The sequence below is a fragment of the Lethenteron reissneri genome, chromosome 4 (genome assembly GCF_015708825.2).
Source record: "Lethenteron reissneri isolate LAM-NWPU_2019-01 chromosome 4, ASM1570882v1, whole genome shotgun sequence".
NCBI lineage: Eukaryota > Metazoa > Chordata > Hyperoartia > Petromyzontiformes > Petromyzontidae > Lethenteron > Lethenteron reissneri.
In genome coordinates, this window is record NC_083782.1 from 9354773 (window position 1) to 9380373 (window position 25601).

At 49.0% G+C, this 25601-nt stretch overlaps 1 protein-coding gene across 1 annotated transcript in view; it reads right to left on the minus strand.

Annotated features, from left to right (window-relative positions):
• Window positions 1–1149: 1149 nt before the first annotated feature.
• LOC133350751 (paralemmin-1-like) overlaps window positions 1150–25601 on the minus strand; it is a 101061-nt gene continuing 76609 nt past the window's right edge. The window contains exons 4-6 of the mRNA XM_061565476.1: window positions 10963–11118; window positions 5438–5525; window positions 1150–1286 (exon numbers count right to left, since the gene is read on the minus strand). Coding sequence (XP_061421460.1) covers window positions 1150–1286; window positions 5438–5525; window positions 10963–11118 — 381 coding nt within the window. The remainder of the gene's footprint in view (window positions 1287–5437; window positions 5526–10962; window positions 11119–25601) is intronic.

Consider the following 25601-nt stretch of genomic DNA (forward strand, 5'->3'; position numbering starts at 1 on the left):
CACTTGTCGGTCACCGCACGTGTAAAACGCGTTTTGCTCAATGAGAAAGAAAACATCTGCGGTCTATTTCAGCCTATGGGAGAAAAGTAAAATTAACACAACAACTCAAATTAGCTTTTTGTTGTTGTATAATTTATAAAGGCAAATGCGCATCGAACGGAGTTGAGAACTCTCGGCCCGCCGAGATTGTGAGAACGTAGCGAGGGCATTTTGGCGCACGCACGCCAGAGCGGGGATGAGGTGGGCGGTGAGGGGAGCATCCAACTACTACTCTAGAACGCGCGTGATGCCGATTCTAAATGTGGAGGACCCGGAGAAAAATCCACGCGACCACGGGAAGAACATGCAGAGTCCAAATATGCATGCGTCAGGGTCGAGATCGTACCCGCGGCCTCCTGTACACCAGGCAAAGTGGTGCAGGCCAAACATGCCAATGTGCCTTGTGACCTCTGGGTGAAAGGCGCAATAAGACGTGTAAACTGTTATTATCACTAGCTTGTTTGCCCATCCGAGGACGGAAGCTGTAATATTTACGAAAATTTTTAGCAGAGTATCATTGTTTCTTGTGTAGATCTAATGGCAGTGAATCTTGCACGACAGTATGTTATCAAACACTTCACTGCAGTTCACTGTAGCACTGTATTTAACTGACCTTCAATTTGTTCAAATTCACTGCTCGGGCACTTTATTCTCTTCTGATTTCGGTCGATGGGGTTGAAATAAATTGGAATTCGATACAATATCTGGAAAATCACCGAGAAATGTCTATTTTACCAGAATGTTGAAGCATACATTTTATCTCAAGTGCTGAAGAAATAAATAAAGACACAAAATCCACTTTTTTTTTGCTGCGTAGAATTATTTATTAGATTCACTTTCAATAAAGAAATGTCAAACCTAAAGCGAATTTGCGAATAAAATATATTTCCGCTCGACCTTCTTCTGCGCGAGTGTAAAAATCCACCGGCTCATGAATATCAATGACGGGGGGTGCGGCATGATAAGTCACGTCACGTGCGATACACACAAACAGATATTCTTGGCTCATTATAATAGCAATTATCGCTGAAAAACATTACACTGCTAATCGCTCAATTGGGCAACATTTTTGTGCTGTCGATCAAGAATCAAGTGCCAGCGTCTCCCAGCTCACAGGGGCAGTGTGGCCGTGGTGGTCCTTTCCCATGCCAAGGAGCTGACAACCTTCCCGTTGTGTGGAGATGCCCCCCAGATGAACCAACAGCCGAAATGGGAGCGGCACACGGGCAGCATGGCGATGCGATGCGCTGAAACGAGCGTTACGTAACAGGAGCTCACAAGATTAACGAGTTTAATATACGCAGCCGCAACTACCGACGAGGAATGGATAACTAGAATAAAGTTTGGTGGCCTTCATCCGCTTCTCCGATGAGCACGGTTGGCTACGTGCAGTGCGAAAGAAGCTCAACATGAACTATGAAACTATAAACTATTTTTATTTTACCAGGTAAGGTCCGCTGAAGCTATATAGCTCTTTGTCAGAAGTGACCCGGGCCACAAATAATAGCCCAACGAAGTGGTTTATTGCGTGGAAATTTATCGCAGACAAAAACTCCTTGATTCTCAATGTGGAGGGAAAAAACCAGAGGACCTGGAGAAAAATCCACGCGACCACAGGGAGGAGAGAGAGACACCGCAAACTCCAAATATACAGCAACAGGCGTCAGGGTCGGCATCGAACCCACGACCAAACACGTGCCAACGTTGGCTCAACTTTGTCACGATTACTCCGACGAGGATTTACAGGACACACGCAAATCAGATAGATCCATCGATTGCGAAGGAAAGTGAAGGCCATGGCCTTGGCCAGGACACATCCCCGCAAGGAATGATGGCGATTCGGCGAGACTGGAAAAGGAATGGAAGCCCAGGGATGGAACTTCCCACGGCATCCTCCGTTGAGGTGGAGATCATGAAAATCTGCTCAGCGCAGGAGCGAAATGGATCGTGGCATCACATGAGCAACGGTAATGGTGAGGAAAGGCCTTCATCCTGCAGTGGATAGACAATGACACATGATGATGATAATGATGGTGACGATGATGAAGAAACGCCACATTGCGGGGCACACAATGGTCTACTCTTGCACAGTGTACAATACAAAACAGTCGTGCCTTGCCCAACGCTGGTTTATCGAACGCGTGTTTCAGCGATGCGCGGTTTACTTCGTGAGCTATGCTTTCCAGAACGCGGGCTGCGATGTTTCAACTCGATGTGGTTTGACGCTGCTACGATTCTCATCTCGGCGTTGGCAAGCAGTGCACGGTCCCCTTCACCTGTACTCTACACGCTGCGGATGTATTACGTAGATACGACGTTGAACTTCTTGCACACCGTACGTAACCAACCGCGCTGAACGGAGGATTAATATGTCATCGCCAACTTCGCGCCCCAACACTCTCCCGTGGTCTTGCTCCACGCGTTGTAAACCCCCTCCAGCACCCCCACCAACATCATCAGCTTCATCATCACCATCGTCATCATCGCCATCATCATCACCATCATCACCATCTTCATCCTCACCATATTCATCATTACCATCTTTATCATCACCATCATCATTATAACCATCATCATCACCATCTTCTTCATCACCATCGTCATTCATCATAAGCGAAATAAACATATCTGCATTTCCCATAAATATGCCAAATTCCTCTTGATATGCAAATTGTTTTGTCAAGGCGCTCTTCGCCCCTCCATCCCAGCTTAAATAGTCGCTCCAAGCCTGGGACGTGTCATTCAGACTCTGTCTTATAGACAGACCTGTTCTACACCTGAGGACGGATACTTGCGTTGTGGCCGAAACGTCGTGAGAATTATTTTATTATGTTTTATTTTTTATTATTTTATTATTTCCATTCTACGTGACTTTAACGAAAGATCTTCTTGGTTCTTTGAATCGAAATTTACCGAAAGAACCAAGAAGATAAACATTTTCGGTTTCACTTGTTTCCTTCATGCCATGTCTCTCAATCTAATTGTTTTCTATTTACTTGTATTGTGAGCCCGTTTTTATGTTTGGCTGCGACGCTGCTGCACGTGGCCTGCTCACTAACCCAGCGCTCTGCAGGCGGCAGCGAGGGTTGTTGGATCGCCACATAAAATGCTCCGAAATCTTCTTCCCGTGGACGTCGGCGGACGTCGGCGGACGTGCCGTACCCCGGCGCAGCAGGGGAACGCATTACAGCGACACGTGGACTCCATCTGTGTCTCTATCCGAATGAGATAAAGCGTTGCCCTCTTGCGCGCGTGGGTTTTCCTTTTTTTCCCGGCGCTCTGGTTTCCTCTCATGTGTAAACACGTGTAAACACGCGTTTAAACATAATTAATTTGCCGAACACGCAAACTGAGCAAAAGCAGAGAACCCCAAGTAGTCAAAGGAGTCCCGATTCATGAACGTAATGGGGATAGAGCAAGTACTGTATCAGCTGCTCCTCAGATCATAATAAGCATTAAAATATGTTATTTACCCCCTCAGAGCACTATTACAAATAACTTCAACGAGACTAAGATGGCCAAAACATCTTGGCATATAGAGGACCGCAGAGCTTGGGCAACCGTTGGTAGCGCCGGCTCTCCGTCTGTGCCGCTGCTGCCTTTCCCGCTCGTCTATGGTTCCTCCTCCTCCTAGTGCCTCCGAGTTGTTCTCTCCCCGTCTCTCTTTTTTTTTGTACAAACAGGATTTATTTCGTCTATTAAGAACACCGCGGGAATGGAACAACAATCGCACCAACATTGTTGGGAGACGTGGAGATGCCTAAGAATCGCTTAGCGTAAAATCACACCTCGCTAAATTCACAATGTCCAAACCGCGTGAATGAAACATCAAACCAATATTCTTGGGATACGTGAAAATGCCTACGAATCCCCTAGTGCGGAACCACACCTCGCGAAATTCACAATGTTACGCATTTTTCTATCCTCAAAATGCCGCTGAACAACAAAAAAACCTGGGAGCATGGTAAACGTTATTTTAACTGACGGTCTCTCTCCACGAGGCCGAGGAGTGTATACCACGCGGCGGTGTCGGCGCGGTACAAATCGCACATCACAGAGCTGATACGGAGCCGTGCTGCGAGCGGTGAAGAGCGCCACCCTCGCAGCGGCAACGCAGCCGTGACGGGCACAAGATCCAGACTCCACGGCAGGCAGCCCTTGACGTGCCCCGGTCGGGCGCGAAAGGAGTTCAAATTCCTTGGCACGCGGCTGAAATGCGCTCCGCGGTGTTCTGCGTCACGGCTTTACAACCCTCGGTCGTATCTGATTCGAGTTAGGCGGCCGTTAACATTCAAAGTGTTTTATAATAATCGCCCTTACGATCGGCTGCTGTGGCAAAAAATCAAAATCTGTAGCTAAATTCTCGCAGATGAACGTACACGTAGCTCTGGCACCGTGGTGGCGGTGGTGGTGGTGGTGGTGGTAGTTGACTGAGCAATCAAGGGCGTGTCGGAGACAAGGGGTTGGTGGATCAACAAGAGATCATCGGCTGGCGTGAGACTCTGCGCTGTACATCAATGGATTCTTGAGTCCTATCAGTGCAGAGCCTTGAGTGTTGTTATCCTCTTCTTGGTTCTTTCGGTAAAGTCACGTAGAAGGGAAATAATAAAATAATAAAAATTATACATAATTAAATAATTCTCACGACGTTTCGGCCACAACGCAAGCAGCCGTCCTCAGGTGAAGAACAGGTCTGTCTGTTGTTATCCTCCTCTGACATCCACAATGGGGGGAAAAAGGAACCCCAGTTCTCTCCCACGCTCAGAAAAAAACACGCATCAAGGAACCGGCTAAACATCCCAGTGTAGGAACCTCCAGAAACAAAAAGTCTTCCCTGGTTAATCATCAATTATTGCTCTTGCATGCAACCAGGGGAGCATCGCCGAGTCTCAAGACTCGTCTGCAGGAGGGTCCTGCTACAGTGGGTTGTTTTGTTCAAATTGACGTTGACGGCGACCTATGATAAGAGGTCTAACAATGCAATTCTTCAGGAGCTGTTTGTGGTGTTTTTTTGTTACTCTTTGGTTTTTTCGGTAAAGTCACGTAGGTAAAAAAGAAATAAAGAAAATAAATTAAATCACGACGTTTCAGAGGCAACACAAGCTTCCGTCTTCAGGTTGGAACCGTCGCAGCAAAATTGCAAAATTTCTGTGACGGTTCAACTTGAAGACGGAAGCTTGTGTTGCCTCCAAAACATCGTGATTTAATTTATTTTCTTAATTTTCTTTTTTACCTACGTGACTTTACCGAAAAAACCAAAGAGTATGGACCCTTGCAGTCTCGAAAACTTCAAATCTGTTTTTTGTTGTTGTTGACATAATGCACACACACACACACGTTGCTGTGTGTTGCCTGAAACTTGTGGATTTGTGGTCTGTACTGATGTCTCTGTTCTGACGATGGGTTCCTTTTCGGACTTTCTCAATGGGGGCGTTCGGCAGGTTGACACTGCACAAGTTTGGCGCTTGAGGCGGAAGCAGATTCACCTGGAGAGAACCCGCACCAACGAGGACACAACAAAACGAGACGGCATTCTCGTCACGCGATTGGTTCAACATTTAATACTGGTAGGAACCTCCTGGTTACACCAGCCCACAGGGGATTATTGTGTCCGTCGTGCAGGGAGGGGCTGGGTGGGGAGGGGAGGGTGGGGAGGGGCTGGGTGGGGAGGGTGAGGAGGGGCTGGGTGGGGAGGGTGGGGCTGGGTGGGGGGTGGGAGGGGCGAGGCTGGGTGGGGAGGGGCTGGTCACCCCGTGGTGCCCTTATAAAACTCAACGTTTAACCTACTCACGCCGGCTTGTGCCCGCCCTCACAGTCGGGCATATTTGCGGAATACACCACGCCGCCGTTGACCCTGGCCATTGATCGAGCAACCCAACGTTCCTACCAGCTCCCTCCGCAGGAAAGTGTTTCGTGTCGCCATCTCCCGGCTGCCTCACAGCCCAAACCCACAACTCCTGACCTTCCCAGGAAGTCTCCCATCCAGATTCCAGTCAGGGTTAACTACCCTTAGCATCCGACATCGGATGAGGTGGGGGGGCACTCGGGGCGATTTGGTCACGACGATGAAAGCAGAGCGCTCACGGAGAAAGCGATGAGTTCAAATCGCGGTCAAGTGTCTAATGGCCTTATCTCTACCTCTCCATGTGCTGTGAGGAAGAGCAGCTGCGCGAAACGTTGCCTATTATATACGATGCATTTTCAAGGCCACAGTGTGACTGACAAATACTTTGAGGTTTGTTTGATTTTTGTTGTTACTTGCCCTGTGGGGGTTGACAAATTAAACAGCCACGTTTGCCGGTAGTCAACAATTGCTGTCCGACAAACAACACCGTCCCCTTCCATAGGAATGTGGAATGCAAGGGCTGCCGATGAAAATGAACATTTCCCCTTGCTCGTATATGAGCGGGAGAGGCCCCCCTTGACTGGGCCTCGCTCTGACCTTCATGCTCCCAGCTCACCGAAGCAGGCTCACTGTTAGGACTGAGTGGGTAGCCGTGAATGGGTCGGCATATGTGAGCGTCTCTCGGAAAATGACAGTGCCACCACGTACGCATCGGACTCTACTGGACACAAACGAAGCGCACACTGCTTTAAACGCGGGGCGGTGCGTTACCGTGTTCTTGGAGCGAGCGTCTGTACGGAGAGATCAACCCTTTGCTGTTCCGAGACGTCTGTAAGTTGCAAGGTGGGTGCCCCGTTCACCGCTGACTCTCGTAACGCGCAAGCGGTTCGGTTCAGCGTTCATTTTATTTAGAGAGGCCGTAGCGCCGCTGTTTTTAAAGACGTTGTTACTCACCGCAGAGAACCGTAGCGACACGACCGCCGCTCTACGCCAGCTGGCGCCAAACTGCGCCACACGCCCCTCCCGCAATGGGCCTTTTACTTCCGATTCAGTACAGAATCGATTCCGTCATCAGAATGGAATCGGAAGAAAAACTGGATGACGTACGTGCACACGCCATCGGAATGTGAAAAGGGCTGATTTGTGAATATTCAGTGAAACATTAACGGGGTACACTGCGTGCAAAAATAGAGGTTGCTGGATATGGGCGGTTAACTGGTCAGGGCGGATATGTGACGGACGTGCGACGGCGGTGCACTGGATATACGAGCGCTGCTTCTACGGTATATCGCGAAAACATGTTTGACTTTATTGGTACCTTCAAAGTAACATCAAGCGTTCTCTGAGATTTAATCTCTTGTACGGCCATGCATAAATAACGCTCTGATTCGAGACACATTTTTCTTACGCGGGGAAAGATTCGGATTGCTGCGGGCAAGTTTCACCCCACCTCCTCCCCCCCCCCCCCCAAAAAAAGTAAAATTAACGTTCGCGCGCGGACTACGGAATGTCTCCTTGCAAACCAAGACGGGAAACACAACGCGGCTTGGACCATTACCACAAATCACAGTCCCCTTTCGTTGGCGTTATTAAACTATTTTATTGCACGTGCAATTTAAATTTGATATGTGAACGTAAAACAAGTGAAACACTTATTTTTTTATTGTTTCGGGGAAATTCTCGAACAAGTCGTTTTTTTGTACGTGCTATGCTGGGCTGAATCATCATCAACAGCAACAGCAGCAGTAGCCATGATCAATCCACTGCTGGATAAGGGCCTCTCCGAAGCTGTGATCATCTATCGCAAAGCCTGCGATACAATCCACTTAACGCTTGCGCCACGAGCTGATTTTCACCGCTCCATTTCCACGATGGACGTGATCTCGGGCGCGTTGGCGTTCCTTGGCTGACACTCCTTTGCTCGAACGCCATCGTTCGGTGATTAGGTGCTCATTCACGGTGCTTGCCGGGTGGAACAGGCCACAACGAGGTGCCTATACCACGATTCATTTCAAAATCATTGCCATGCTTACGATGCACGCAACAGATGTTGCATTTTACGATTGTACTCTTCACGTGTGTTCATATCAGACATCATCGGTGTGAGGGCCGCCACACGTTTGAAGCCACTGGGGTGTGACAACGCGACGGGGTGTTTTCACATTTGTGTGCTGTCAGGGGCCGCACTAAAGGCCATCAGGATCCACCAGCAGCCCACGATGACATCGAAATGCATGGTCCTTCTGAGAAAGAAGCTTCAGCTTCGGTGATGCTTCCCTTGTGTGTATGCGTGTACGTTGAACTGATTTGGCACCGCACGTAGCCAACCGTGCTCATGTATACCTGGGATTATGATTCTAATTTAAGAAGATCGTAACTTCCCACCATGAGCTACGCTTAACTTAGAAGTAGTTATTTCTGACTGCCTGGCATTATACGCTTCGGTGCCTCTGCATAGCAGCTGTGGTCAATAAATACACGCATTTCCTGGAAGAGATTCACAATTCAAAGTGTTACCATTTATATTCATAGCCCTGAGCCAGTGGTTGGAATTTACACATTCCTATGGCAAAGGCCAGTGACCCACCCATACAACACCCACTGTTTACCTCCCACAATGTGATACTCAATTTAGCCCACCCAGAGGGATGATGGCCGAATTGGGTGAAACGTTGAGAATTTCTGCTCCTCCAAGTGAAATAAATACCCGACTACACGTGTACTAAACATTATATATTACGCGCACATTCTTTACTGCGTGTAGTTTTTGCGCTGGGTTATATACGTGTGTACGGTGCAATTGAAATCCGGTATTGAGCAGAGATTAAATATGCAGCCCTTGGCCAATCAACTGCTGGGAGATGGCTTCCCCATGCCGTGTCGTTCATTGGGGTTGCTTGACCATACGTCACTTACGCCGGTGAAGGCAGGAGGCCCAGGAATGATTCAGAATTCAATTGCCACTGATGTAGGTTGCGGCTGGGAATCGAACTTAGGATTTCAGGTCCATAGCGAAGAGTGCCACCACAGCCCCACAATGTAGGCGGCAACACCTGCAATGCACGGTGGCCGCCCATCGATGCACTGTCCAGGCTCGACCCTTGCTTAGCTTCCGATGACCAATGAGATCGGGAGTTGATTGAGCAACACCGCACCCCTCCACTGAGATTCACGAGGTCCCACCGATGGTGCCCCACCACCACCCCCCTAACTCGGCGGAGCCACGCTCCAGGCTCTGACCCCAGGGTGACCCCCCAGGGATGCAAGGGGCCCAGGCCCCCGGAGTTCCATGGCCATGGAGGTGAGGGACTCGGAGTCTGAGACGGAGACTTGAGACGGAAGACTTGAGATGGAGACTCGAGATGGAGGCTCGAAATGGAGGCTTGAGATGGAGACTCGAGATGGAGACTCGAGATAGAATTCGAGATGGAGTCTCGATATGGGGTCATGAGTCCCGGCTGTAGACTCCACCGCCTGTTTAGCACAGTAGCCTCCTCTCTCTCTTTCTCTACCTAGTCTCTGGAGTCTCTCTCCCTGGTCCTCTGAGATCCATTGTTTAAGAGCGCTTTAAAAATAAAATGCATAATTATTATTCCGTGTGATTTGGCCACAGGCCAGCAGTGACGAGAGTGAACATCTAAATCGCTTAGAGCTGATCCTCTCAAGAGTCGTCTGCGACTTCGCCGTACGAAGTCTCAGACGATCGGAGTACCCTCCGTACGCACCAGAGCAAGCGACGAGGAGAGCGGCACGCTGCACGCTGCGCATCGCAACCGGCAACCACCGCCCCACGTGGCCTCCGCACTGCGCCACCGCCCGGCGTACGGCACCACCACCACCACCGCTACCGCCCCCCACCTTGGCACACACGAAACGCGCAGCGCGCATCCCCGGGAGGCGGCGGGGTACCGCAGCACTCGACATCTAACAAAGGCCTTCTTTGTGCCTTCAAACGTAACCACCCCCCCCATCCGCCCCCCCCCCCCCCCACCACTGTTCAGTTCGAACATCCCACCAGCGGTTTTCAATCCGTTGCGTCCACGCTGCGAGGGCCGGTTGCGGTGTTAAGTTTTGTTGTGAGTGAGCCGTCTGTTTCTCGTCACCCATCTTGTGCACGCAGCACGCGTGCCGGACATGCAGCCTCTACACAAATCATCATAATTCACAGTCCTCTCGCAATCCGCTGCTGGATGACAGCCGCCGCAGGCACCATCGTGCGACTCTTTACTGACCCGAGAAAGCCTCGGCGAGTGCAACGACTATATTTAAGGAAGGGACCCGGCCGCTTGGTGATGTTCGGCCAGTCCCGGTCACGGCCGTTTGGCTCCAAGTTGCAAGGAAACCGAAGAGGCCGGCGATATCCCCACCACCGCCACCACCGCCATCACCACCACCACCGCCATGCATACGTAGGGAGGGAGGGGAGTCACACTCCTCAGCACTGCCATCTCCCGGCCACTTATCCGTCCCACGCCCGCAACACCTGGCAATCCCTGTCGGACACCGATCGCATTACTAGCCAGGTTCAAAGTAAAAAAAGACCTGCTTAGCTTCTGTTACCCGACTTGACCCAGGCGGCGCATTGATGTCCGTGTCGTTGCGGCCCCAGGGGAACAGTGCACAAGATCAGCAACCTCAGAACCTTTATCTTTATTTCTCCTGGAGAAATCCGATGAGCGACGAAGCTCTTTTTCACAGATGTCCAGTAGCCAGTGCCCCCCGCCCCCTACTGGAGGCTTTCACACCCTCCTGGGTAGCGGGTGGTGGGGTTGAGAACCGCCACCCATAAGGCCGATGCGATGAGCGCAGGATCCGTCGCGAAGAAGAAGCGAGCACGGATGGCACCTCACGCCACGTCAGAGCCAAGTCATCGCCACCGCTCGTCGCCGCCATTCGGGGTCGGGGGTCAGGGTCATGCTTGGCGCGTCGGTGTTCGCGGCATGACCTGACCCCCGCCCGGACGGCAAGCCGGACAGACCGTCGAACTCCGGCTTGCTTTGCGGGTACCTGTTGGATACCCACTGCCCCCCGTGGGTATCTGACCCGATGCCGGACACAAATGTGCGGCAGTGTCGCACCGTATCACGCCGTGCCGCGCCATACCTGTGGATGGTCTCCTCCAGCTGCTTGGAGCGCTGCTCGTTCTCCGCCAGCTGGTTCTTCACGGCTTCCTGCTCCTCGGCCGAGCCGGCCGGCGCTCCCTCCAGGAGCCAGCGCTCACGCAGAACCTTCGTCTGCACGGCGCAAACACGCGGCCACGAGCAGCCACACGGAGCACACGCAGCAACGGAGGGTGGCATCAGCAAAAAGAATAAAGAATCAACGGGGGCCCCGTTTCTGGCTCCACACCTCCGAGTTGGCGAGAGAACAATGCGCTCAACAATTAGTGAAATAAGCGCCCATTAGAAATGGTGTTAGCATTATATTCATGAAAAACAATGAGAGAAACGTAAAGGTTCAGCACACACGACCGCTTACGGAAGGGCCTCCACTCGAGCAACCTCTGGAGGGTATTTGGTCTACTCTTGCAGGGTTCACAGACGCATTGCAAAAGATGGTCGTATCCACACTTTACCCCATCACACGTGACCTGCAGATTGATACAGCACTGGCTGGGTGGACAGGGAAACCTGCACTAGTCCTGATGCAGTACATTTTGGTCTACTCTTCCACGCTTGTCACATGTCTTGGAAGGGTGGGAAGTTTCCACACTTCAACCCACCGAACGCGACCTGCCGAACGATAAAGTGTACTGCGGCTATTTATACTGCTGGACGGACAGAGCTGAAGCGGTTCGAACGATACTTGCATCATTGATTCAACTGCAGCGCATCGATGACGGCACAACAGCGTAGCAACAGCGTAATAGCCAGCATACTGGAATTGCGATCCAGATATGTGCTCGTTGTCTTTGCTCAGTGTTTACTTTGGAAATTCTAGGCGCTAAGCAGAGGCCTCGAATTGCGACTCACGCTGGAGCATTGACAGCACGTGCGGTGCTGGGGACGATCGTGTTTCGACTGTCATCGGACCGTCAGGAGCGCCCTTCCCCTGAGGTCGCGTGAAAGAGAATGGGGCACGATTGTGGAATTCATCCGCACCTCCGATTAGCACGGCTGGCTACGTACGGTGCGAACGAAGTTCAAGGTACATACAAAGAACAGTGGTGCTGTCACTCCACTCGAGCAGAAATGTTTTGTGGGTGCGTCACGTGACTATACAAACGGTACATGCTGGACATTCACAGTTGTGTAAAACAAATAGGGCAAGAGACAAGAGCAATTACAATGCCTGTAATTGTAACTACTTTTAATGGTGTGAACTACTACTTTTTTATTTTACCAGGTAAGGCCAACTGAGCTAATCAGCAATTTTTCAGAAGCGACTTGGCCACGAATGATAGCTCAACGAAGTGGCTTATCACGTGGACATTTCTAGCAGGCAAACTACTCTAAAGCATTCAACGATAGCTGCTATGAGCGCATTGCTTTATCTGGGTTGTACTGCGGTTGAACATATCCAACTGACGATTGCTGTATAAGATTATGAATATAGTAGTAGGTTTTTACCCTTTCAACTGGTACAAAAACTGACACCTTTATACACCTTTATACGTCTTTTGGCGTCATCTGGTCCAACACCAATGGAGACTAGGCTCTAAGAAAAGCTGTTTCGGGTGTGGACCAATCAACTTCAAGGACAGTGCATATCATTATCATCATCAGAGTTGTTTCTTTTTGTTTGCATTTTGACTGCTTGTGTTGTGGTTATTGCAAACATGATGCCTTGTATAAAGGTGTCAGTTTTTGTACCAGTTGAAAGGGTAAAAACCTACTACTATATTTTGCCACTGGTAAAGGAGATGTCTCATAGTGTAAAAGATTATGAATCCCAATCCCGGTCGGGAGGGATGCCAGCCTATCTTCCCTCTGGCCTCGTCAAGTTGCACATCGCGTTCATGGAAGCGAACGGCGCTCGACGGATCGACGCTTCGCTTTGGCGTGAGCCCTCGGGGGAATGTGACCCTTCAGAGAAACCGTACCGACCGCCACGCCATCCATCGGCGCGCACCATTTGGATAACTGCCCTGCCCCGGGAGAATTGCAGAGATAAACTGGGGGGTGGTGGGGGTTGGGGGGTGAGTTGTGACGCGCAGAAGAGGACACGTTTCTCAGTAAGACAAATCGTATCCGGCGCTAATGAATCTGGCGAACACACACCAAAACGCAGCACGACCGCCCATATAAAGAATGAAATTGGCGCTTACACAAACACGGCCGTTCACCGCGGATAAATGCGGCTATATGTCGTAAAAACTTATTGCGCGTGACACAAGGAAAACTGAGTTAATCTAAGAACTTTACAAATATATTTATTTTTGTACACAACTGATCTTGACCACGGCCTTCTGGGGGCAGTGAATGATTTCGGCAACATTGATTCAGTACACGCACGTATCTATGCACCGGTTCAACGTGCAGTGTCTCATCAGCAAATCAAGCTTACTTGATAGAACTGCTGGTGAACTTGCCAGATGCTAAAGACAAGGACCTCCTCTCTATAACTAGGACCTGTAGTTTGATGAAAATGCATTCGTACAAAATCTTTCCGAAAGTGGCTTAAGGCACCCAATGCAAATGCACACCTTCGCTTTGTTAAGATAACACGTGGAGATTATCATGAGCTCCCGAGTGACTGGTTTTCTAAGAAGGCTTAATAAGATGAACATTTCTAAAAATGCCTTTTACACCCATGTCCTATAGCGGCTACAAAAATCTGAAAACCCACACTTTCGAATGGTCAAAAATGTGTGGGAGTACCCACTCACAGACAAAGACAAATATCCCCCGTATAGCCTTTTCACACACTGTGGGGAAAGTGCTGTTCGCGAGCACCTATGAAGACCGGCACCGCACGCGAGGGGGTGGGTGGCCAGCACCAAGCCTGGCCTCATTTGTATCCCCAGTGGGTACTCATTTGAGGCTGAGTCGACCTAGGGGAGGTCCAGGACCGGCTCAGATAATCGTCACTGTTGTTGGCCGTGAGCGGGAATCGAACCTGGGTCGCTGGGTTCGTAGAGCAGTGTACTAATCACTGCACGACCGCTCCACACAGACACACACATAGATATACAGTACACAGACAGGCGCACAGACACACAGACTGCATACATACATCTTATGAATATATTTATCAGCATGAATTAATAAACAATAAGACTGCATGTAACGATGCACATTTCAATCAAGTCAAAATGTTTTCCCAAGCGCAAACGAGCACTGGGCGACGGCTCATCTTCAATTTCCGTGGCTTCTAACCAGCGGTGGGAAACTCCACGTTACCGTGACAGGGACAAGCGTTCTCCATTATGACCACCACAACTGACTTTCAAACAATGGCAAAACAAAAAATAAAACCAGCAGCCTGAACGGCGTGCAGCGAGTGACAAACCACGATGGACTGCGACAAATGCGCGAAAATAAAAACCGAACAATGTAAACGTTTTGGGGTTACAGACAATGGCCACTTTTGTTTGTAATATCAACATCTGGGCAGGAAATGTTGCATGAGGCTGAAAAAATGCTGAACACATGTGCAAGGGGCGAATGTTAAAACCAGCAGCTCATTCTCCAAATCCCCCCCCCCACCCCGCAATAAATGGAATGCCCCAAAGGCCACGCTGCACCTGCACGGCGTTAGCCAATCACAGCTTGCGGAACGTTCCATTTGTTCATTTATAGGGGTGACGCTGGTTCTCGTGCGTGGCATTGTTTCTTGATATAAACTGTAATAATAAGTTCAAGTTCATTTATTAGGTATAGAGCCCTGTGAGCCATTCGGCTCTTGAATCGGGTGCAACCGCAACAAACAAAAAACAAAAACATGAACAAAAAAACATCTGAGTGCAAACAGAAAATCCAAGAAAAGACAGCAAAATATTGCAGAAAAAAACACCGTACACCAACGCTGTGTGCAAAAATCCCAGTGGGATGCAAGTCAAACAACCAACAACAACCACAAGACAACTTAGATTAAGGCCATCAGTCTAACTCTGTACTACAACAAACAAACATGGCTAAACCAATACACTTTTCGAAATCAGTTGAAGTGTCTCAAACGAGAGGTGATGCCCGTGTCCATTGGCAAGCCCTGGGCCAGTGGCAGTGGTTACGTCCCCATCATGATCTGAGTCTCGTCCCGATCCACCGGTGGTAGCGAGAGAGTACACACGCAAACGAGGCAAAGGAAGATTATCCAAAGTAGCTCAAGGGCTCCCGGTTCACGAACGAAATTGAATAGAAAAACAAACTTCATCAGCTGGTACTCAGATCCTAATAAACATAAGCGATCGCAATTTAAAATAACTGGAATTCGTCTAAGATGGCCAAAACATCTTAATATATAGAGGATCACAAAGCTTTGGCAATTGTTGGCTGTTGTTACCTTAACCATCTCGTCTGTGGTTCCTCCTCCGAGCGCTTCAGAGTTGTCCTCTCACGAGCGAGCGAATATAGTACCGTTCAGCGCGTTACAAGTTTGAAGTTATTATCTTTAACGAGTGTTAAGCCTCACCCCGTTGGACAGCGATAACTCATTGACGCTCTTAGCCTCAGTTTGCAAAACGCACACAACACGTGGTTAGCTTTTTCATTTATTTTGTCTGAGCCCGGCTCTGCTCTGAAAGTCTTAATTGGATGTTTACTACGCGAGATATATTTATATATCTATTTTAAACAGGATAATGGGGGGAGGGGGGCAGCTGGTGTCTGGACGAGAGAGGTACTCTGGGGAAACCCAGAAGTCGTTCTGGCCCAGTGCCTCCGCCATGGCCATTAGGAACTCCCCAGGACGCCGCCCATGTGACACAGACGGCGTGAAAGTAAAAACCGACGATTTAGATTTTAGATGAACACTTGAACCTTTTCGTTTTGTGTCGTTCGCGGAAATTCAAATTCGGGTCGCGGTCAACTCGGCAAGGTAAGCAATCCGCGGCCGCCACCCAACAAATAAAATCCACATTTCCTGCCATGGGAATGTGGAATTTCCAAAAGCTCGGGCCACCAGTGGAGGGGAACACTGCCGCAGTTGTTCATGTCGGCAGTGGGGCCACTTTGGCTGTGGGTGGGTGGTGTTGCGGTGCCCCACGATCCAATGTCAGGAAATTGCAACAATTGAATTACAGCCTCTGACACATCGTAATCCCGTGACACTCACGGCAAGCAAAAGAAACATCGCCGGTGATTTGTCTTCAGACATTTCGTTGTATGTGGACACTGGTGATTACGTGCGTGCTGTGTGTGTGCTGTGTGTGTGTGCTGTGTGTGTGTGCTGTGTTTTGTTATCGTGTACGGTGGAGTGGTGGTGTAGTTGGTGGTCAGCGCGCTGCGCTACGAACCTGAAGACCTGCGATTGATTCCCCAGCCACGGCCAACATCATTGGCGATTATCCACCAAAAAACAAAACCCCCTTTAATATGAATATTGGTCGCGAAATCCCACGTGTGAAATTCTTCTCCGAACCTAGGTTGCCTAAAAAATTAACCCGGAAAAACAAAGTTTTTCACTATAAATCCTTTATATGCGTGGCGGCTAGAGTCCTCTCGTCCTCTGGCGTGAGATGGCTGCCACCTATGGGTCAGATCATTGCCTGCCACCATTAAGCAATTGGTAATTAAATATAATTAATTTTTTCCTAAAAAGTGTAAAATTTTTCATTGTCACGCACAACGAGTCTGTGTGGAAAATATCAGCTCGATTGGTTCACGGGAAGTGGGTTAAAAAACGACCGAAAGATTTGCACGGTCCTAAGCAAGCAAGTGAACTTAATATAAAGGATTTAAAAATGAGCGCCTGGTGCGTTGTGTTTAGACGCCACCAACTGGGGAGACAAATACGGCCGGGTGGTGCTGGACAAGAGCATTTCCTCGTGTGGCATAGAGGCCCCCAGAGCCCTTGCCCCAACATTCCACGTTAGGCAATAAGGAGGGGGGGGGGGCTTAGTATTGTTTATCTTTGTTATTTTTATAAAATAAAATAAAAAAAACTGCTCCCTTGCTCCTCGCTGTCTCTGCTGCCAAACATCTCCCTGCCCTGCCGGAAATTACTCACTCGCCTCTCTCTCGCACACATACACACCACACACGCTCTGTGTACGACGGTGATTGCCCGGCTATTTTGAAGCCAAACCTCCGATTGCGCTGGCAAAGCAAAAGCGCCCGTGCCACCACACGCGCACACCGCACCACAACAACAGTGCGGTACAAACCATAAAACGATTAAAAGAGAATGAAATCTATATGCGTGCATTATTGATGCACTTTCCTCATCGATTTTAGTTTGGGGCGGGCAAATACAGTGGGGGCTGACACAGCTGCTGCAGACATCATTAGAAATCTGTGAAGGCTGCTTGCTGCCCACTGCAACAGGCTGGCGATGAACAGAGGCGCAGTCGGTCATCGAAATACCGCACGAGTTCCGGGGGTAGTGTGCCCTGGTACAGATGTCTTCTGAACAAAATCACACGCACGCACTCACTCACTCACAGCGGGATGCTGGGACTCGTCACATCGTGCGGAGGATCGCTCCGACGAACAAAGTGGTTCCGCGGTTCGGTTCGCGAGCACGACCGAACGTTCGCGAGTCGGATGGTTGAACATAACACGACGTCTTTGGGCGGTTCGTTCCTAAGTGCGGATGTTCGTTAGTCGGACGTTCGTATATCGGGGACTGCCTGTATTGGTTTGTACATGTGTAGTGGGTTCAACCGAGTCGCAGACGTACTCTTGGAGGCAACACATCTATTTAACACCAACACACGGGGTAACTGCCCCCTAACAGAATAACAGCCTCTGGTGGTGACCACCAGGCTAACTGCGCTAATTACAACGTGACTAGCTACAGCGGACCGGACCACAGCTCACGTCCAGGTCCACTCGTAGAAACTAGACGAAGGTTTCTTGAAGATGAACAACAATGCCGGCAACTCTGGGGGACCCGGCTTATATCCTCTGCGGCGTGGCTGGCTCCGTCCTTGGCCACGCCCACCTTCCAGAACCCTCGAGCAGGATCTCGACCCGGACCACGTGACCACCCCTAGCCCCCACTTGGGGCCCCTTTGTCGACTCAACCGGTCACGTGTCCTCTCAGGTCAACCAGAGTGCATGGCCCTCAGTCACCCCTTCCCTACGGCCAGCACTCTCACACCCTGTCCTGTAGGGGCTGACACTGCACGCCAAGCGTGGTGCCATCACTCAGCGCTCACAGCGCCTCTCTAGGTCCGGCATTGTACAGTGACATCCCGCGATGTCACTACACGTGATCAATTAACAGGGCTGTAGTACTGACATGAGCCCCGTTTTAAAAGGTGGTTGCCAACACACTCCAATTACAAATACTGCACACGCGAACTCTGCCTTAATACCGGGCACCCCGAAAGCTACAAATATTGCAATTTTAACTTTACTAAAGAGAGATGGACACAACAACCGCTGAAGCCACTCCTGAAAAAGTCACGAGCTAATCCTGCAACGCACAAATCAAATGCTGCAAGTCGTGGTCGTGCAGGACAGGGGAAAGTACGGGGACTGGCGTGGAGATGCCACAGTGCAGCGTGGAGAGGCCGCTAACTGCAAGTCAGCATTGCTTTGCTAGCTGTTCAATTTTAAACATTTTAGGAAAGCACTTTAAAAATATATATAAAACATTTTGGCTTCCCCACAAAATATTCCATTATACGCGGGACAGTGCGTATCCGCCCCCGTAATTTCGAGACGCTGTAATCCACAGACGTTTGGGCATCAGTGGCGAGTCTCTGGGGACGAACGTCAAGTGAAGTCAGTCTCCCTGCGTCCACCAAACGAGCATTGGAACGACTCCATCAGTGTGTTCTTGGTTCTTTCGGTAAAGTCACGTAGAAGGGAAATAATAAAACAATAAAAATAACAACGCAAGTAGCCGTCCTCAGGTGAAGAACAGGTCTGTCGGAAAGACAGCGTCTGAATGACAGACCTGTTCTTCACCTGAGGACGGCTGCTTGCGTTGTGGCCGAAACGTCGTGAGAATGATTTTATTATGTTTTATTATTATTTTATTATTTCCCTTCTACGTGACTTTACCGAAATAACCAAGAAGATGAATCCCTGCAGTCACGAAAGCTTTAAATCTAAATCCATCAGTGTGTTCTGACCCGCCAGTGTAAAACTCCACATTCCTGTAACAGGGGCCATTATGTCTGCAGGAGACTTTCAGAAGGAGTCGTGCTCACTCTATCGATCCCAGAGCAATTACGGGGCTTAGGTGACCCGTGACCTTGCGGCAACTATAACCCCAGCGTCACACGGCTGGTCACGGGTCTTAAAGGGAGCCCGTTAATATTTAAAGTGCGTTGTTTCGAGTGTCGCCTTCACAAGCAATTTATTCCAACGGCTGTCCATCAGCTAACATCTCCCTTTGGCAAAAGCTTTTTTTTTAAGATCACTTAATAGTTTGTTTTTCCACAGGGAGACACCACTAATGTTCTTTTGGAAAAAAACACATTTTTTTAAACAGCACCCTGCTGCTCAAATGCTATGAGATGTGAGAACGTGAATAATAATAATTCGGGTGGTTGTTTGTTTGTTAGAAGGTAGATAAAAAAGTACTTCACTTCAGGTTTTGGTTTGCATCAGAGGTGACAGCCCAAACCTTATCGACCCTGGACTAGGGCAACATATCAATAATTACAATATCAGAAGGAGAGACGCTGAGAGTCAAATTACACGGCTGCCTTGCTTCTTTCGTTTTATTAATCATTTTTCTTTTTTAATATGGTGACCCAGCGGTGACCCAGCAGTGGCCCAGTGGTATCTCAGCGGTGCCTCAGCAGTAGCTCAGCAATGGTCCAGCAAGTAGGCCAGTGGAGGCCCAGCGGTGGTTCAGCTATTCGCCGCTTGTGGCACAGGTTTCAGAGTTCTCAAATTCCAGCGGCTGACCCCGGTTAAGACTTGCGGGGTGTAACAACGCTCGCCGTCAGCTTCACGGCGGACGTTAAAGATCCCGTGACGTCACTCTCAAGAAGCGGGCATCGTGTGCCGGCGTCTCGAAGATTTAATAAATTGCACCGCGCATTCCCTCAACTGGAGTTTTAAATGGCAGCCACCTGCCCGCCCTCCCTGACTGCGAAAAACTAGGCAGGACCCTCATGAAAAAGAGTCATGAGATTCAGCGAGGCCTTCATGGAAAAAAAAAACAAGCGGAAACGGACCAAACATTAGCTCTAGATTTGAAGCTTTCGTGACTGCAAGGATTCATACTCTTAGGTTTTTTTTTCGGTAAAGTAACGTCGTTAGAAAAAATTAAAATAAATAATAGAAATAATAGAAGTAATAATAGAAATAAAATTATTTTACTAATAGAAATACAATGATTTATTTCTATTATTACTTATATTATTATTATTTTTTCTACCTACGTGACTTTACCGAAAGAAAAAAAAACCCAAGAGTACAAACATTAGCGACGTACGGTGCGACAGTCAACATACGTACGTGCATACTCCCAAAATATATTGTTGAGCAATTTCACTTTCAACGGCAGTGCTGTCAGCACTTGCTAACCATGATGTCTTCATTCCAGGTCGTTTAATGACAGGAGAGCCACTCGGCGACCACGAGTGAACACCCTGAGAATTGCATTGCAGGTCACGGAAGTGATCACTTAAGGATTTGTCTTACCAAGATACCTAAAATAATTGCCTTAAACTGCTCAAAGGAGTTAAATCTGAGTTTTAAGACAGTTTTTCACGTGTATATGAAGGTTATTTCCATAGCTGGGGCTGAGCCAACATTTAATGTGCCTGAAAGATGACATCACAAAACGGCGATCACTCTGCCTCGCTGGCCTCTCTACGCGCCGTGAAGAAGGGCCAATGTCCTAAACGTCGCCTATTATATACTCGTTCTTTTTAAGGCCACGCCGTCTTATTGACGAATGAGTTTTATGGAGAGAATTATAGAGTTGTTTTTGTTATTTGTGCTTCCGCACCACTGCCAACGCAGCAGCATCGCCAAATAAGAATTCGTTGGGTTTTTTTTTCACAAAACAACAACTGAAATTGCCTCATCGAACACCAATCGGCGAACATTTTTCTTGCAATATTTTTGCCTTGCAAACTCCGTTTACGTCGAGGCAATCAAACCAATATGTTCAGTTTCTCAGAGCTGGAATCTAACAAATGAGGCAACGACCCCAGTGAAAAGGTAAAGGTGGCAGCCCTGCAATTGCTGGCCCACGCCTCCACGGCAGGGAGCTCTAGACGAGCCCGTGTAAAGAGTACTTGGCCTGCTCTTCCACGCTGGCCAGATATCTTGGGGGAGGTGTAAATTGCCACACTTTACCCCACCACATGCAACCTGCCAATCAACAAAGTCATTTATACTGTTTGCTGAACAGGATGAGGTGGGGGGGGGGTTTATAAACTCGCGCTCATGAACACACAAAGTGCCCTTGCTAAAAATGAACCGCAACACCTCGCCAATTTCGCCAAGGAGCGTCAACCATCACCACGCAAACTCAGGTCATCTTCACAGCAGCAGCGGCAGCAGCAGCAGTGGCTCTTGGCTACCCGTCGAACAAAGGCGGGCACCGCATCGCGCGCTTTCAGATGCGGGAAGGCCAACAAACCAAACACAAAAAGCAGTTCTAAAGAAGTGAGTTTTCAATCTAGATTTGAAAGTGCATCGCTCCAGTGACCTCCTAATATCGGAAGGAAGAGCGTTCCAGACGGTCGCAGAATCGCATCTGAAAGCATGCGATGCGGGGACCGTCTTTATGCAGTGGACCATCTTGGTCATCGTTGATCAAGATTTTTACCACCAATTCATGAGCGTTCACATGCGGGGAGAAACTGGATCACCCGGAGAAAAAAAAAAACCCAAGCGCGCAAGAGAGCAACACTCTATCCCACACGGATGGAAGAGTCGGAGTCCACATTTCGGCTTCCCCCGGCTTCTCCTGGCGAGCCAAGGGAGGGGAAAGTCACAACGATCTCGATTTAAAGCTTTCGTGACTGCAGGGATTCATATTCTTGGTTCTTTTGGTAAAGGTCACGTAGAAGGGAAATAATAAAATAATACAAATTCAACAATAAAATTCTCACGACGTTTCGATTGCATCACAAGCAATCATCATCAGGTGTGAAAACCACCGCCACTTTTTTCTCAATTTTCTTTATGTGGTTTTCACACCTGATGATGATTACTTGTGTTGCAATCGAAACGTCGTGAGAATTTTATTGATAATTGTTTTTTTACCCTTCTATCTGGCAACAAAACTGACACCTCTTTTACAAGGAGTCATGTTTACATAGACCACAATACATAACTCTGATAATGTGCAATGTCCTTGAAGTTGATTGGTCCACACCCGAGACAGCTTTCCTTAGAGCCTAGTCTCACATGGGTTGGACCAGATGACGCCAAAAGGCTCTAAGGAAAGCTGTCTCGGGTGTGGACCAATCAACTTCAAGGACAGTGCATGTTATCAGAGTTATGTCTATTGTTTGTATTATGACTGCAGGTATTGTGGTCTATGTAAACATGACTCCTTGTAAAAGAGGTGTCAGTTTTGTTGCCAGATAGAAGGGTAAAAAAACAATTATCATATTTTTTACTGGCAAATGAGGTTCCAATGGTGAAAATTTTATTGTTTAATGTTTATTATTTTATTATTTCCCTTCTACGTGACTTTACCAAAAGAACCAAGAATATGGATATCACAGCGACCTGTGTGATCCACCAACACTTGCTGCGGCCACGAGCGGCAGCGTAGCCGCCGCTCTCAATCTTTCGCTCGCGAGTCGGGTCGGGTTACTCTGCCACATCGCCGCGTGGCCGGATATAGCGCGCACTCACTCGCCTTTATTAAAATGCCACCAATGATTTAAAATAACAGGGTGGTGGTGGTGGGGGGGTTGCTTTAAGTGTCCTCCCTTATATGCGGGAGGCAAGTGAACCAAGGGCTCTACGTCCTGTTGTAACTCGACTGTGCCAAGCATGGCTTTCCACGTGCGCTATTTCCATTAGCGAGCGGAAAGAATTTTGTTTCATCCCTCTTCAAAAAAAATAATCCTGCATGATTATCCATTGGGGAGGGGGGATATGTCTGGATCATGAACAATTATCGCCCAGGATTAATTAGAGCTGCTGTTTTGAAGATGACAGGGGTACCCTTCTGAACGAAGACGTGCACACCGCAGTTGGCGTTGAACAGTCGAGACGATCGCAACGGCCGGCGTGTGACTCGTGGTGCCAACGCTGTCAGACCACCGAGGTGAAACTGCCAGTGTTACTGGGTTCAGTCATGGACTTCGGTAACCCGTGATTATGCTGAAGGCTCAACACATCCGCCACTAACGCTGTGGCCTTCGAACGAAAAAATATGTAATAGGCGACATTTCGGGAAATGGCCCTTCTTCGTAGCACATAAATGGACACAGAATCACCAAGTAATTCGAGATGAAACTGGGTTCTCAAGTACAGCAATGTTACGGTCTCAGCTTGATCCTCAAACACCACACGGTGTTTTTTGTTCGACTTAAATTGGCGAATTCCAACTTCGCGCATTAAGGGCATCTGTTGTACAGAATTGCCATGCTCCAAGCACTGCATGGCGAGGTGAAATGTGCATGATGATTTGATCAAGGAGACAGCACAAAGAGCATCATCATCATCATCGTCGTGAGTGGCTGAGATCTGGCGAGCTGCAGATGCACTCGCATGTGAATCGTTTGCTGTGTAAATTTGCTTTTCTCCTGTTTTTGCCATCGAAAATTAACACGTTCCGGCCAAAGTGTACACAACCGCCACATGCCCACGAACTTTACCACCGGTGCACTACCGTCATCAGCCAAGTCTCAACAGAGGAACGACAAAAAACTACACAAACTCTCTTCTGAAGCCCTTTCATCGTGGCTAGCAGACCTCGACAGTGGCATTTAGCTCCCCAACCAAATTACTGCTGCTGCTGCCATCATCATGCGCATGGCATGCAACACAATTAGCCTGGCGATAAAACTGAACGCCAAAAAGCCAGAAGTCACCAAGCTGATTCGTTTGAAAAAGCAAGAGTGACTCGTACATTATTCAATTGACTTTTGAAGTCGTTTTCGTGCCGTCACTTTCCCGAGTCTTTCTGCGTCGCGATGCCACGCGAGCCGACGACGCTCATGGCGCTCTCTCCGCCTCTCTTGCGGTGCGAAGCTGGCAGCGCATACTGGCGATAGAATCAGGAGCAAGCGTTACGTCTTTTTTATAAACCCACCGATGCAGCCCCCCCCCCAGCCCCCGGTCAAGATGCCAACACCGGGGGCCCACACGGGCCCAGGCACACGCAGGCACAGTGGACGCCTTTGTTATTAGCCTGGCCTTTTCATAATTAATGGCAGTGGGTCAAGGCCGCAAATATCCATGCCACTAACGTGTTTAATTTAGACACCAGATTTACGAACCCTGTCAGCAAAAAAATGTGCACCAGTGAAAAGACCGGTAAGAACAAAAAAAAATAATGTATTAAATGCAAAGAAAAACAGTGGTGGTGGTGGTGGTGATGATGGTGAACAGCGTTTACGTGGTCGTGTCTGACTCACGGCTAAAGGAGAAACACTGCCTTTGTTGAACACGTTCTGGCAGCGTGGGCCAACGTGACAAAAAATCGTGGGACGGCGATCATCTCTGCCGCTGACTCGGAAAACTGCGGTGGAAACTCCACGTTTCTAAGGTGGGCGACCATTCTCTCCAAAGGGCAAACTCTGTTGACTTCCAACCGCCTCACATTTGGAAGGTTACAACGACGACGACGAAGATGATGGTGATGATGCTGTTGGTGGCCCATGTCGATTTTCGACTTGGGATTAAAAACATTTTGACCGTGAGTCGGGTGCTCTGACGACACTACTACTTAGCCACATCCTGGAGGAAATACGTACGACACATACTACATAACAACTAAATGGCGCAACTTCTATTACTCACGTGATGATTATTTTACACAGCGTGATTCATGCAAATCGCCTCTCGAAACTGCTGCCGAGTTGGTGACGCGGCACTGAAGTCGCACTGAGACGCGGGAGGGTGGCCAGAACCGGTGCCAACAATTCCACCAAGGTCTGTGGCCCTATGCCGGGATGTTCGGCCAATTCCAAACTCCTTCGCACGCACACTTTAGCTGTCGTTCGTCAGTTACGTAACAGAATTCATGACAGACACCCTAGCTGTCGTAAAGCTCCTTGCACGTCCCCATGACGCAGAATTACCGCTGCCGGATATATATTCTTTTCCCACCCGCAAATGTGGTTCTCATTTGAATAACCCCGGAGAGATGAGCTCAGTCACCGCACGACCAGGATCCCGCGGCTGTGAGAACGGGCGAGCATTCCGTCTGCACGGAGCGCAGTCCCGGCCAAGGCAGCTACCGGGGCTCTAAACGCTTAAGTTTTCACCGCCAAGTGGGTCAAAAACTTATTTAACTGTTCGTTTTTTTCCCCTCCCCACTGGAGCAAGTCGCACGCAGAGAGCCAGCACGTTAGGTCGAAGCCTCGAGAAGGCACGCGCAGTCCCACTTCAGAACTTTCTTTTAAATAAGTCTCAATGCTGTGTGGTGGTGGTGGTGTACGCCAGGAATGGTGGGGAGCGGTAGTGTAGCGGTTGGCGCGCTGCGCTACGAACCTGGCGACACGGGTTCG